This window comes from Artemia sp. Qi Xiang Cuo, chromosome 14, assembly GCF_049724085.1.
Source record: "Artemia sp. Qi Xiang Cuo chromosome 14, ASM4972408v1, whole genome shotgun sequence".
Classification (NCBI taxonomy): domain Eukaryota; kingdom Metazoa; phylum Arthropoda; class Branchiopoda; order Anostraca; family Artemiidae; genus Artemia; species Artemia sp. Qi Xiang Cuo.
Window position 1 is genome coordinate 41,877,621 of NC_142807.1, and position 15,966 is coordinate 41,893,586.

A 15,966-nucleotide genomic window follows, 5' to 3' on the forward strand; every position below is an offset into this window, starting at 1 on the left:
ATATCTAAAACATCCCGTTGGGAACAGCTCAACGAAGGTTTAAGATATCAAATAGAAAGTTTCTTAAGGGAGGGGGGTCAAGTGGAACTAAATTTTGACTGAGAGAAAGTCGGTAGAGCTAAATCAAAAGAAACTATGTGCTTACAGTTTATCAAAATACCATATCTGCAATGCCGCTGGAACTATTCGAGGGCTGGCGTTGAAAGTTTCAGGGACAGGTAGGGAAAGGAAGAGGGAGGATGGGGCAAAGAAAATTCAGTTTTTTTTTTGTTTTTTTTTTTATTTTTTTTTTATTATATATTTTTTATTTTTTTTATACTAATTTTTTTTTTATACTAATTTTTTTTTTTTATTCCGATGCACGAAAACGTTTTAACACGATAAGCTGCGATGGGACCTATAATTCGCGCACCATTAATCGACGAGGTAAATAAAAAAAACAATACACGTTGCCAGGCTATCAAAGCGTTGTATCTGCTTAGTGGTCTCATAGTTTGATTGATATAGGAGCTGCCGTTGCTGCAGTGTTTCTATCAAATGCCAGGGTTGTGACTATGTTGATTCAAATTTTCGTTTTTATCCGTGAAGGAGGGAATCGTAGTTCCAGAACAGTCTACTTTCCACAAGACTACCTATTTTGCTTAATTCCGTCCTAATATGCTGTTAACACCTTCATTACAGCGTATTACAAGAATCTTTACCAATTTTTTTTTTCTACCATGCATAGGTCATTCATTAAATCAATGATTGAATATATTTTTTCTGCTCTGGTTGGGGTACAAGCTCATCGCTTGCCACTTTTAATATAATGCGATTATATGCAAATAGTAGCTACCATTCCTCAACCAGCTTTAAATGGTAAGTTTGTCTTGCTAGACTTTTTTTTTCAGAAATCGTTTTCAAATGGTCAATTAGGCCTGCTGTGAACCTTGGTTCTCTAATTTTTATGCTGCAGCTATTGTTGCATCCATCACAAATTAATATATTCTTCAAATTCTCCTTGTTTTTATATATATTCTTCATGTATTTTAGATATACGGATCAACTTATAACGAAGAAGATGTGCAGCCGAGATTTTATCAACTACTGCCTAATTTATCCCAAGTGATAGTGGTGAAGAACGTGTTCTTCTGTGTTAGTGATAAAGATGGTGCCATACTTGCTGTCTCTTCTGTGCTAAGTAATGTTGACAATCAAGATTTTATTGCTGTAAGTTTTTCTTTTACTATGAGGTATTGCAGGAAAGCTGTATTAAATGGTTGCCACCAATCGGTTTGAACTCAGATCCTCCATTGCTGGGGTAGAGTGGCTTTACTGGTATATTGTGGTAGCTATGATCCCCTTGGACAGTTGTGAAGGCTAGGTGTTTGCTTCCTAGTGCCGCCAGTGTACGTGGCAAAGTGCCACCAGTGCCACCACTGGTGGTACTAATGTATGTTGTCACGGGCTTGCCGGGACCACGGTTTCTACTAGCTCTGCCCCCACTGGTTTCCGAGCTGCGGACTTGCAACAGCTATAACCAGTCGGTGGTCTGATAAGTGTACTTTCCATGTAGCGTATGTGCTACGGTATTGACCCACGGTAACAGGCTCAAAATTCGTCTTTTAAAAGGCTTATCAAACACTTCGTGGTAACGAACTGTATAGTAAGATCGACTCGTCTCAATAGTAACCGAAACTCTAAAAGACGGAATTTTAATATCAGTAGATACATCAAAATAATCGGATTTTTATGCTGATTTTAAATATTTAAGTTGCATGAAGTTTAGTCTTACTCATCAAAAGTTACGAGCCTAAGAAAATTTGCCTTATTTTTGAAAAAAGGTGAAAACACCCCCCACAAGTCATAGAATCTTAATGAAAATCACACCACCAGATTCAGCGCATCAGAGAACCTTATAGTAGAGGTTTCAAGCTCATATCTTCAAAAATGTGGACTTTGGTATTTTTTTGCCAGAAGAAAGATAACGGATGCAGGTTTATTAATTTTTTTTTTTCCAGTTGTGATTGTATGGTCCCAATGGTCCTAGAATGTCGCGCAAGGGCTTATTCAAACGGAAATGAAAAGTTCTAGTGCCTTTTTCATCATTTTCCCGCAGGGAAGATATCTCTCATTATATAGGACCTCCTCGTATATACCAAACTCTACCCTCTCGCTCTCTCTAGACTCTACCTAGGCTAGTCGAAAAAAAAGTCGATAGTAAAAGTAGGAAAAGCTTAATATTCAGGTCAACTTCACAAAACGAACTAAAGAACTCAAATCAAACAAAACACTTCACGACCTGCCTCCTGTGTGGAGGTGCACAAGCTCTGACCAAAGGCAATTAATGACCCGCTCAAATTGAAGTACAAAATCTACCCTAGGATTTTGCAAACTAATTTTATACCTGCATGAGTCATCAACATCCTGCATTTTTCAGAGGCTTTTCTAAATGAGTCGATTTTTTTCAAGACGACTTGTAATGCGTTAACCAAGAGAGAATATTGAGAGGGCAAAAAGGTATTTAATGAATATCTAAGACCAGGTTTAAAGTATTGAAATTAAAGAGAAAGAAAATTAAGTTTACAGAAAGTGCATTTATCTGATAATCAGGGCCAAGGCCTGCAACACCTCCATCCTAAGACAAATGGCCACCACCGCGCCATATTGGTCAGAACGTAAAAGGTAAAAACACAAAACGTTATATACGCAACACCAACTTCAAAATCACCAAATGAAATCCTCTTCCCGTCTTCCATCTTTCGTCAATTTCCACTGTAGCTGCAGCTTGGCTATATGTTCTTCTGTCATACCATCCGCTTGGCTCAGGATCTATTGCCATTCAATATCTCTGTTAGAAAGCTCGGGGCTAATGGCTCTATAGCCATCTCCATTAGGTTTGGGATTTTGAAGAAGGGGGATCCACGAGACTTGGGGAACATAGTAGTGCTAATATAATCCAAGATTTCTCAGGCATAGCCTAAGGGGAACTCACGTATCCACCAGCCCACCAGCATAATTGAAAAAATAAAGTCACAGCAATCATTTGGGTGCTGGTTCACTGATCAAAGCCTATTAGCATGATTAAATCGGGAAATTTTTCACTCTCACGAATTTACATTTGAGAGAAGTGAAGAATTAGTTCTGGTACATGCGACGATGGCAGATGTCAAGAAGGATGGGCTAAAATAGCCTCAACCTCCAACGATGAAAGCAACTCCACGTCTCAATTAATACACGAATTGCCCCCTAGCATAATTTGAAATTACTTGTGGCGCAACATGCAAAGATTCGCAGTATCGATTGGTGTATAGGGAAATTGTTTAAAAATCCAAGCGAAATATGAATTAGCTTTATCTGGGTCCTATCCCCTGGGACCCAGATTATGAAGAATAAACGTTGATGTCAAATGAAGAGGAAACTTGGATAGATTACTCAGGGGAAAATTTTTGGGTGAAATATACATCGATTCCAATACAGTGTAAAAACAGCGAATGGGGTTATCATTTATAGGTTTGGAAGGGATATGTAGTGACTGGTTATGGGAGAGAGTATTTCCCAAGAAACCTAGTTTGGAAAACTAGCCCAACAGTTGCGAATTAGGGAAATGGCACTCCTACATGACTTCCCGACGGTTATCCTCCCCAAGGGATTTCTTTCCTTCGAAGGAGTCGAAATGCTCCTTATAGTTTATAGGACCAATCTTAGATTTCATCCCAAGCTTTTCCAAACCAACCCAAAATTTAATACCTTCCGACTTTTCCAAAACCCGTTGCAATCCAATCAATTCTACCTTTCGATCATCTCTGGCTGTCCTCAATGAGTCCAAGACCTTCTTCTCCCTCCTAAACTCTTTTGTCCTCACGAAATTCTATAATTTGTTCACAGCATTACTCTCCACCATTGCAGACAGAATTTGTTAATCAACTATCTTTTTTGTAATAATTTTCTCCTTTCTAATTTCCTCCAATTTCTCTGTTGCGCAAAATAAACCATTTTCAACCTCTAATTGGACTCTAGTGTTGTTTTTCCTAGACTGCACTTTTTTGTAGTTTTGTTTATATTTCTTTTCTGTTTCTTAGGTTTCTTTTCTTTTGCAATAGTATTAAATAAATAGCTGCTAAATGAGAATTAAATTCTTAAATTGTAGTTTCGTTTCGCATCTTTTTTCTCTCTTTTAGGTCACTTTACTTTTTCAGAAAATGGATCGCCAATATGGATTCCGCCAGACGCGCTTAATATTAGAATTCCTAGTGGACCAGCATCAGGAATGGATCGAACTTCTGGCAATAGGGTACGACATTAAGCTAGTGTCATTCGACATCGCCAAAGGTTTCGACAGAGTATGTCATCGTGACTTGCTTAAGAACCTCCATGCGTACGGTGTTCACGGATGTCTGTTAGAATTGATTGAGAGCTTTCTTTCCGATCGTTCACTGCGGGTTGTCCTTGACGGGTTTATTCTCGTGAATATCCAGTTAAAGCAGGAGATCCCCAGTCCAGCTTATTGGGGCCCACGCTTTTCCTCATCTACATAAATGACATGGGAGGCAACCTCACAAGTCCTCTGCAGTACTTTGCCGACGATACCACGACATACTCAGCCGTCCCAAAACATGAAGACCCAACACAAGATCAATCCCTTCAGATGGATCTTGTTAAAATCGAAAAGTGGTCTCATGCATGGATGATCAACTTCAATGCATCGAAAACAAATGAAAGTGTAAAGATCCTCGGGATTAAGTTCTCTTCCGATCTCTCTTGGAATAACCACCTTGAACGGGTAAGAACTCCTGCGTAAGAAATCTAGGAGGTACTCTTCGATGCAAAATTCTTCTTCCATCCAGCTCGATTATCCCACTTTACAAATCCTGCACCAGACCCATAGCTGAAAAGGGATGCCCGCTATATTCTGGTACTCCAAAAACGCTGTTGGCACCACTCCAGAAGATCCAGAATTGGACAAACAGGGCGGGCTGCGCCTCTACACATAACTCGCTCCAGTCTCTAAATGAAAGGTTTGATGTAGCATTGATGACTGTTTTCCGCAAGTACATGAATTTGCCTCCCTTGGACGAGCTCTCTCGCATTGTGCCCCCCTAGTCAAACCGTCAAGGCAGACACGAAGGCACACAGTTCGGTCCATTTATCTAAAGAAGGACACGACAAGAACCATGTACTTGAGGAACAGCTTCTTACGGTGTTGCGCTTCTATCCGGAACGATCTTCCTGGGGATATTACTCCTGTAAATCCCTCTGTTGACTCCTTCAGAAGAAGGTTCAACAGAAATTTAAAACCTCAAGGTTTCGGAACGTGTTAAATGAATAGCGGCATATCAGATGCATTTAAGCAACTGGCGGCGAGAATATAGGAATAAAAAAATTAAAAAAAATCTGTATTGTGACAATTTTGAATAAAATTCTCTGGAGTACCACATTTTACCGGTTTACTAGCAATCCGAACTGGAATATCAAGCATCCAGTTTGGAATATCAATGCTTGAAATTCGGACTGGAATATCAAGCTTTGTTTTTTTTAGACAGGGTGGCTTCGCCTCCCATTTATGCTTATGGGTCGCTCCACCTACCCTTCTAGTCAACGAAGTTTCATGTGTTCATGCGTCTCATTCTCTCGCAAAATTATTCTGGCCATCTGATGGCCAATAGGTTACATGCGATAAAGTATTACTCTCCAAAATTCCCCATCGAGCTTTTATTACAACTTTCATGCTTTTTACAAATTCCTGGTGATCTCTCTCAAAGGTCTTAATACAAGCCTTTCTACGGGCTTCTCTAGCCCTTGCCTCCTCCTCTGTTGCCCTTTTGTCTCCCTCCCTAAGAATGGTTTGTCTTTCTTTTCATTCCAGTAAAAACTTTTGATGGTAGATTTCCGTTTACTAATACCTGAGTGCGAGCTTACCCCTTTAGAGCATGTTGGTGTTCTGTGAGTCCAGAAGTTGGATATCTCTCTTCTGTTAGTCAACTGGCGATATCTCTCTTCAAAAATAGGATCGGCGAAAAGCGAGAGAAAGACAACAGTCTGTTTGAAGAAAATTCTTAAATGTTAGAAACTGTAATATTTAATTAAAGCCTTGCATGCCTGGTTTACTCAAGAACTGGAAAAGAAAGAATTATTTTTGGGAAAAATTTAAAGCTATTTTATTTTAGAAACTTCTGAATAAAGGAAAGATGTAAGAAGAACACAGAAACTTATTAAATTCGATTCTGAAACCGGGTTACCCAAAATCAGTTTCGCCTGAAAGTCTAGACATCAATGGTCAGTTTGCATCTGGTAAACACATTGTTGAAAGTCAGCATGCGTCTTATTTATCTACAGAAGCTATTTCTCTAGCACTTTCTGATCCAGAATACAAATCTTATCTCGGCCCGCCTCATCTGAAATCTAGGGCACTAGTGCCCGTAACTAAGTCTGAAACCCGAAAGATTCTTTTTTTTACTACAGGACACTTTCTCGTTAGACCTCATCTGAAATCTAGGGCACTGGTGCCCGTAACTAAGTCTGAAACCCGAAAGATTTTTTTTTTTTACTACAGGGCACTTTCTCGTCAGACCTAGATCCTATTCTTACTAAGATTATCAAGTTCGTTTTACCAGCAACTTTTTCACACTTAACTGAACTTCTTCAAACTTCATTTGGTCTCGAAATTTTCCCAGAAAAGCTTAAAAGTGCAAGGGTTGTAGTTCTTTTTAAAAGTGGTTCAAGAAGATCCGAAAGTAGTTATGTTCGATTTCTTGCAATTCTTCTTGATTAGAATTTGTCATATAAACTCTACATTAATGCAATAAGAGGTAAGATTGCCAGAAATATAGGCACCTTACGTAAGCTGAAGCATGCATTCCTCAGATGTGTCCTGGGTATTTTTTTCTTCACCTTGATCCGGTCATATATTCCTTACTGTCCTGTCATATGGATGTCAAACTTACGGAGTATAGCTTCTCTTCATGAGAAATTCAGACTAGTTGTAAAGCTTGCAAATCCGTCTGCTATTAAACCGCTCTTAAATCTCAGATTGGTTTACGTTCTTGTATTTAGTTATTTTACTTTTGCACGGCTGCATGAGAAACTTCGAAATGTCTTCCAGTCTCCTATCGTTGTATCTGACTGCTCGTTGAATGTTCTGACAGTATAAGATTCCCTTTAATGGCTTCCGTTCTTTCTGATTTTAAGCCTCTGGTGGCATCTTGAAGAGTATGGAATACACTTCCAGTTGCGGCACAGGGTCACTCCTTTGGCACGTTCAAACACCTGGTGGTTGAATTTTTCAAGGTTAATTAAAATATATAAATAATTATTGACAATTTCGTTTAAATTAATATTCTATTTTATACCCGGGTAGAATTTTAATCATGTTCCTTTTTCTATTAAATTAATTGGGGAATCGAATTAATTTAATTAGAATTTCCTTTTTCTTTTTACTTGCTCTCTCTCTCTCTCTCTCTCTCTCTCTCTCTCTCTCTCTCTCTCTCTCTCTCTCTCTCTCTCTCTCTCTCTCTCTCTCTCTCTCTCTCTCTCTCTCTCTCTCTCTCTCTCTCTCTCTCTCTCTCTCTCTCTCTCTCTCTCTCTCTCTCTCTCTCTCTCTCTCTCTCTCTCTCTCTCTCTCTCTCTCTCTCTCTCTCTCTCTCTCTCTCTCTCTCTCTCTCTCTCTCTCTCTCTCTCTCTCTCTCTCTCTCTCTCTCTCTCTCTCTCTCTCTCTCTCTCTCTCTCTCTCTCTCTCTCTCTCTCTCTCTCTCTCTCTCTCTCTCTCTCTCTCTCTCTCTCTCTCTCTCTCTCTCTCTCTCTCTCTCTCTCTCTCTCTCTCTCTCTCTCTCTCTCTCTCTCTCTCTCTCTCTCTCTCTCTCTCTCTCTCTCTCTCTCTCTCTCTCTCTCTCTCTCTCTCTCTCTCTCTCTCTCTCTCTCTCTCTCTCTCTCTCTCTCTCTCTCTCTCTCTCTCTCTCTCTCTCTCTCTCTCTCTCTCTCTCTCTCTCTCTCTCTCTCTCTCTCTCTCTCTCTCTCTCTCTCTCTCTCTCTCTCTCTCTCTCTCTCTCTCTCTCTCTCTCTCTCTCTCTCTCTCTCTCTCTCTCTCTCTCTCTCTCTCTCTCTCTCTCTCTCTCTCTCTCTCTCTCTCTCTCTCTCTCTCTCTCTCTCTCTCTCTCTCTCTCTCTCTCTCTCTCTCTCTCTCTCTCTCTCTCTCTCTCTCTCTCTCTCTCTCTCTCTCATTCTTACCTTATTTACAAGTAAAAACATAAACTTTTATCAGACGTGTAAATTAGTTACAAGTCAAGTATAAGAAGTTAGCCCATGCTGCTGAAAATGCACTCATTTTGTATGTCCACTAGCTTTAACACTAACCGCGCTCCTTTGGTCGAATAAAATATCCATGAAGCTCTGTATTTTTGACTAACTTTTTTTTACTTTTTCAGGAATACAACGATAAAGCTATATTAGGTAAGCACTTATTCTCAATCGGTGAAGAAATCCGAGGAATTTTCGCCTTGAAGACGTCTCCTAGATACCTGAAACCCGATGCTTTGCATTTGCAAGTCCGAGAGAATGACGAATTTGGTGAAGATAATAAGCCTGTATTTATGAAAAAAGATGTCTCCATCGAAGATATCGAATTTAGTTCCGATACAATGCTTGATAGCTGCCTTGTATGGACTAGCAGAGGCTTTTATGCTTGGAATCCCAAGTATGATTTTTGGTTGATTCTTTTCTTGCCTCTTCCTCTTTTAGCCTCTTGCTTTAGTTTTGTATTTTAGATTATGTTAACCACAAACTAGAAGAAGAGGAGATTTCATACAAAATGAAATTAATTATTTTCTATAAATTTAGTTGAATGATATTGAACTCTTTTCCTAATTTTATTTTAGCTTCTTTTTTTAGTGAATTTAGTAAGGCATTAATGTATGTCAATTGGAAAATTGACAATTAGATTGTTGAATTCTCATTTTCATCAGAATGGTTGAAGGGTAAAAATTTATCTCCTGGTCTCGCGTGGTTCCTGTAGCCCCCGGGGCAAGAGCTCGAAATTGTCCAAATAGTCCATTTCAAAAAGATCTTTTATCGATACATTTTAATACAAAGGTTGACAGGTTACACGTCCCGCAATCCGAATAATAGAACAATTTAAGTCTATATTATTAAAATATAGCCCTAAAGTAAGGCCCCTGACTCCGTGTCCTAAATTATTAACTGTTAATTTTTGAAAGTAATTGACGGTGGAGTGTGATAGTCTTACATCAAAGCGCACTAAGCATGTATTTCATAAAATTGCTTTTGATTCCTACCAAAGCTGATATTTGAGGGTTCTTGAAATTGTTGATAAACCAGGCTAATACATGGGCAAATATTACAAAATAGAAGTCCAAAATCAAAATATGCGAAAGGCAGGTTTAACGAATAGTATTTGATTTTCACCAAAGTTGGGGTTTAAGCTTTTCCAGTTTGTTGATTATAAAGCTGAGACTAATACTGCAATATTGAAATCCAAGAACATCCTGATGCAATAAACTTCCTACCAGAGTGACAAGACTCATTTGAAGGAGTAGCTGGTAACGGAGCAGAAATCATAATAAAATGAATAGTGATTTATAACTCAATCAATATTTTCCTGTGAGATTCAAACGTACACTTACTATTATAGCAATTGATAATCTGTTTGTCGAACAGCAGGTTCCCATACAATCAGGACAATACGGACATGTAGTGTCATGAATTTGGCCCGCGTGTAAATGCCGCATGTCTTTAGAGCAGATCCTTGCTGGACATCCTTATAAAGGTGAGATGGTTAATAAACCTTGTGCACCTTGTGCCTGGCGGGTATTTCCCATCCAAAAATATGACGATTGTGCGCGTGGGAGTACCAATCTTGGAGAACAAAGACAATGCAGAGATCACACTCCTTAAACTAAGAGGCAACGCGGTGCTTTCGAGTAGATGATGGAATTGAACCCAGAAATAAAGTCGATGCTGCAGATCAACGGTGGCTATTTGAATATAGTTGTAGTTCTCATTGTTCACCCGATGAATGTGTCCACAGCCTTTCCCATTCCTGAATTCATGTAGTTTTTCCGCCATTGAAGCATGCTGCAAAAAATGGGACAGCAGAACCTTCTCAAATAATTTTTTGATAACTTATGACGCTGTGATTGACCTGTTGCAATTACAAAGCGATGGATATCAATTCTTTCCCAGAATGTTAGATGTGCCGTGACAGTGAAATCTGGTAGGGGTGAGTCCCAGCTCGATGCACATTTGGTAGAGCGAGGCTAATTACTTATGTAAAAGCTCTGTGCCTTGCTGTATGTGTCTTGGTATAATTTCATCGAGCCTTGGAGGCTTCTTCTTTCTTAGTTTTTCCGCTATTAGCTCCATATAATTAGTCACATTAAAGCTCCATTTAAAAATTTTCACATTGTTGTGACGTTATTTGAGCTGCCTGCCTAGCTGTGTTTTTGTTTAAATTTAAGTGTGGATCTCATCTCATTTGGGAATTACGTGAACACGTCAGCCCTATTAGATTGAGATCACGTCCACGGGGTTTTTACATATCCTCGACAATGCGTTTTAATTATTTTTTTTTGGCATATCAAAAGCCATACCCCACAGTGGACTTAGTCAGAATCCTTCTACAAATTGTCATGGAGCTTTGATATCCTTATTGTGGAACTTGATATTTGGGCTATTGCATCCTTTTTTTGATGGTGGTATATAAGGCAGATTCTGAAAGCTTAATCTTTTGTATGATTTATGAGCAAAAAGTGCCCAATCTAGCCTGTGTTCAATTTGAACATGAGCGGAACATGAACATGGAACCCTACATCAAGTGGAACTCTACTTTGATTTAATCAAGAGTCGAGTCAAGAATCTTTTTGTGCAAGGACTGTTCTATGCCATTTACTTTTAATAAATAATGAACACCCGAGCTGTCGCTTGTGGATCGAGAATGACATAAGTTGGCTAATATGTAGTTTTGGCTAATCAGTAGGCTAACCCAATGTGATCTTTACAACTGTACCCCGAGTCGACTGTCGATTTTATCGCCATCAGAAATGAGAAATTCACTAGGAAGTGAATTTGTCATTTCTGATGGGCAGTCAGATATGAGCCTTGGGTAGTCAGATATGAGCAAAATATACCGGAAGTTTAAACAAAAATGACAGGAGGCTGACAAGAAAACAAAATTGTCTCTGAAATTTCCCCAGACATGTAAACTGGATGACAAATAGAGGATTACACACCCAATGGTAATATAGAGAAGAAGTATTGAAGAAACTAATATATAAAAAAAAGTAGGGGGGGGGGTATGCTCCGCTCGTTAGCCAAAATGCTTCGGCCAACCTGACTTTAGACGCGCCTTTAGTATAGTGAAAAAACATCCGCCTTCTAGGTAATTAATCTTCTTTAGCACACTCAATCTATTTTAGCTTGTTTTGTTCAGCCAGCTTCCTGAGTCCCGCACTAGCCTTTATATATTGCCTTTCTGGGAGGACATCAGAATAATATAAGAGTGAGAGTTGTGTCTCGAATATTTCTCAGTTTTTGTGGCTTGAAATACCCGTTGGCATAAATTTTCACTTGATACTATATGTAAAACTACTTATTAGCTATAAATACTTATTAACGTATTTAACTATAAAACTATCAGTACAAGGAACTCTGGTTGCTGAGAAAGAATTACAAGATTCGATTAACTTGCGGTGCAAACTGGAGTCTGCAATGATCAAAATTCCGCCGATTGGCTTTCAAGCTGAGCTGTAGTAGATAGCAAGCAGAAAAATAGTCCTTTATTGGAGCTTGATTGAGGACATCTGAATAAGCTAGTGTTTTCAAATGTTCTTGCATGCATATATACTATGCTTGGCTACTAGATTACTTAAAGCCCTTCTCATAAGTCTACTTAGCTAGACATCAATTTCTAGTCATAATCACTTTGGACCAGTTTGCTTATAAAAAAGTACCTCTGAATGCATTTTAATTGGACTTATGAGGAACAGTTTATGTGTGGTATGTCTCCATATATTTCTGCTATAAAGGTAAATATTTTCATTCATTGTTTACGCTTGTTTGAAGTAGCCCCAAATTGTTTCTTGTATACAGGACATTCTCTCCTATAGTATGAATGTTTTCTGCAGTAATTACCACGCTGAGTATCACGGATGTAATGATTGGCTTTTCAGAATTCTTGTGATCTCCGGGGCACCTGGAGCACTTCGCATTGCTAAGACAGTCTCGTCGCAATTCATCGAATTTTATCAGAATTTAGATAACCCGGAGTAGCGGCAACATATTTTCGCACATTCATACGGTAATAAGCATGCCTTTTCAAGTTTTTTTTTTGTCTCAGAAAGTTTTTTTGTCTCAGAAAGTTAGCTTAATCGACCCGTTAGTTACACAACGTTCTTCTTCTTAAATCCTTTCATTAATTGATTATCTCCTAGTTGTTTGTGTCTTCAGGGACAAATTTAGCCAGAATACTTTATTTCGGTTTTTGAGCTTTAACTACAGCCATAGAGTTTGATTTTGGTTTTGACTATTGCTCTGCGCCATCCATGGTTCTAGCATGCTACCCCAGCGTATTTCTTTTTGTAATTACGTAACTATTTTCTGGACTTTTCCAGACGCACCATTATAGTCGGGGAATCCTTTTTGTGTTTGACATGATTTATAGAATTGGGAAGGTGTCCGACTGACACTTATTCCAAAGCTATTCTAGAAAATTAATGTTTTTAGCTTGAATATTTTTAGATACAAATGACTGGAAGGGCATATAAATAAATAGCTAAATGGATAGATAAATTTATGGGCAATTTACGGACAATTTATTATATTTATTTAGATCTGCATATGTTGTCTGCGTAATTTGTCATATTTTGTCCTGTTTTTCAGATATCCAATAAAAGTGCTTCTAACGTCTGTTGCTGTTGAACTAAACCCTTTGGATGGGGATGTATTTAGATCTGAGATGATACAATTATCAAAAGCATTTGTAACTACTTTAAGTGAGGTGTACCTAATGGCGGCTGACATCAGGTTGACGAGAAAAGAGTTTCCTCAGGCTATTGCCCTCTACCGTCTTTCAAAATGTTCGCATGTGCAGACAGCGCTTCGATTTGCCACCTCTGGTAATATCCCTGAACTCTTGAATGTTTTACATGTACTTTGGACGAGCAAGGGAGTTTTTATACCTCAGCAAGATAGAATTCAATTGGCAAATCTAGCTGTGATCGGATATTCTAAACTACTTAGTCGTGCTTCTGGAGGACAGTTGGAAGACAGATGCCGGTAATTTAGTATTTAAGCTTTTTTGGAGATTCTTTTGAAAAACGGTAAAATTACAGCGTATGGTAGAGAAGTGTGAGTTCATTGGGTATCCGGTTCCTAACATTATGTCTAGTAGAGATTGAGCTTGATATTTTGAAGCGTAATCTTTCCAGTTCTATTTACTTATCTGTACATACAGCACAAAGCAAATTCTTATTGCAATTTTTAGTTTTTCTCCTCTATCATAAATACTAACTATCAAAAGAACAAAATCACGGGTTCTATTTCACTTTAATCACAGATTTTATTTAATTTCAACTTGAGGGGAGGAAAGCAATTGGTTGATTTGTTGCCTCTTTCGTAGTCCCTCAAAGGCTTATTGTTGCCCGCATACTAAAAAAATACACACACCTCTATTATAATATGTAAAAAATTGCCCAAACTGATCCGGTGTTCTGTTGACATATTTTACTCTCGGCATACCACTCAAGGGCAAAAATTATTTGCTAAATAAGTAGTGCTTAAACTGAGATATCGCAAACTGAGCCAACAGGCTGTTTTTTGTGTGTGTGTCTTCGACTTAAGAAAAAAATAACTTCCAATAAAATAGGAATTTTTTGGCATACATGAAAAAAGTGGCTTTAATCAACAACAGTTGACATTTTGAATGTATATATATATATATATATATATATATATATATATATATATATATATATATATATATATATATATATATATATATATATATATATATATATATATATATATATATATATATATATATATATATATATATATATATATATATATATATATATATATATATATATATATATGCATTTTTGAGGCAATTCAAGAAACGAAAGCTGTCATTTTTCCAATTATACCTTGACATAAGAAAAGTGATGGAGTATACTAAACTCAGAATCAAGACAAATCGATAAAAAGATGGCTTTAGAATTCTCAGGGTGAATCAATCAACAATTGTTATTTGAAAGTCGACCTTGAGTTAACCCATTTCGTACTGTACATTTGTGTTAAACCATGTTCTGTCAGACCAGGCTGCTTGGCGACATGCCGATCTAAAGAAGTCTCAGCTGTGTCCACAACAGGCTGATTTAGAGAGACAAGACATTCTTTCTAGAAATAGTAGGGGAAAGATACGGAAAAAAATGGTCGAACCAGGAAAAAATTGGTACAGAAATTATTTTTGCACCACTGTGTTCAAAAAAGAGTGCTCTACAACATATCAAAAATCTAAATCTCCATCCCGTTGCGAAATTCCCTTTTTTTCACGTTTTTTGCGCCTATTTTTTAGATATTTCCAGAATCCGAAAATAAGAAACCGTGAAAAGAAAAGTATTTTATTGATGGTTTCCCTTTTAAGAAACTTTATTTTTTTTGCTCTTTTTTTAGAAAGAAACTTAACTTTTAAAAATTTAATTATATTTGTTTTTTTTTTTTTTTTTGAATTAAAAAAAAAAAAAAAAAAAAAAAATCAAGCGACACCCGATAACGGGGTATTTTTCGAAGTGGTGCACAAATTTTCGCTTAATTTTTGTCCAACTGAACAAATAGCCTACTGGCGTTCCAAATCAATTTCTTTTCCTACCGAGCTTTATCGGTGAAGACATTTTTAACCAGCTGGAAAGTCCCTTCTGATATTCACTTTCTGTTACACCATGCCTTGATCTTACACTCTTTTCAAAGTTGCTTCAGTCTGCTGAGCCTTGTAGGGCCACCTATCTGCAAAAAAACTCCTCAGATGGAAAGTATTTTGTGGAGTCCGAGCAGAGATTTAACACAGGTGCGTTTTTGTTTGTTTTTCTTGCCGATGCTTTTGTAACGTAACTACTAGGAAGCGGACAGGAATCGGAGGAAGGAAATATAGAAAGGAAAGAAGACTCTACGCTCGTCCTACCTCTCTTTTCTGACACATATTTTATCAGCGCCATCTGTCTGAAGAAAACTTAAGTGCAGAAAACAAGTCGCTAAAGTGCAGCACGGTCGACGCCGCTAGGCGGAACGAAAAAACAATTTCTCTAGTGGAAGCAAGAGTACTATCGACTATCGCCGGTCCGTTTCGCGGATGTGACTGTCAGATTTCCCTGGTCAAAGATCCTTAAAGCACCCATGATACTTGACACCGGCCCTCAATAAGAATGACTGTACATTTATTTTAGAAACCTATCTGAACTGGGGAGGGTTTAGCTACAGATTTTTCGGTTCAGAATCAGGGTTTTCGTTGTAACATTCACCGACAGCTCTACTTATTCCCATACTTATACTCACTTATTACTTATACTACTTATACTTATATTACTTATACTCACTTATTCCCGGTTCTCTTTTTTAGATGGCTGAGACCGCAGTTTTATGTCCCCTTTGTGAACGTTCAATAGACACCTCAGAATCTTAGTTACTGGCAGAAAAAGGAGCTACGGCGATCAATGAAGCTAGCAAAACGAGAGGTACCAGCATCTCTGTCGAGGCAGGGAACCAAGTCCATGTTGCTTGCAGAAAGACTTTCACAAACAAAATATACCTGTGGAAAATTGAGAATGAGAGACGACGAACCTTGCAAGAAAAGACGGAAGCAGAAAAAGTGGTACTCCGATCACGGACTCCAAGTTTCAACTTCCAAGAGTGTTGCTTTTTCTGCACTACAAGGATAAATCTCAACACTACCCACAGAAAAGGGCACGAGTGGTACAAGGTTCG

At 38.1% G+C, this 15,966-nt stretch overlaps 1 protein-coding gene across 3 annotated transcripts in view; it reads left to right on the forward strand.

Moving 5' to 3' along the window:
- The window catches only part of LOC148944482 (uncharacterized), a 98,907-nt gene that overhangs the window by 52,612 nt on the left and 30,329 nt on the right, over positions 1–15,966 (forward strand). For all 3 annotated transcript variants that reach the window (XM_089100269.1, XM_089100268.1, XM_089100270.1), the window contains 3 exons: positions 1,033–1,209; positions 8,400–8,668; positions 12,868–13,263. In XM_089100269.1, the coding sequence (XP_088956395.1) occupies positions 1,033–1,209; positions 8,400–8,668; positions 12,868–13,263 (842 nt within the window). The remainder of the gene's footprint in view (positions 1–1,032; positions 1,210–8,399; positions 8,669–12,867; positions 13,264–15,966) is intronic.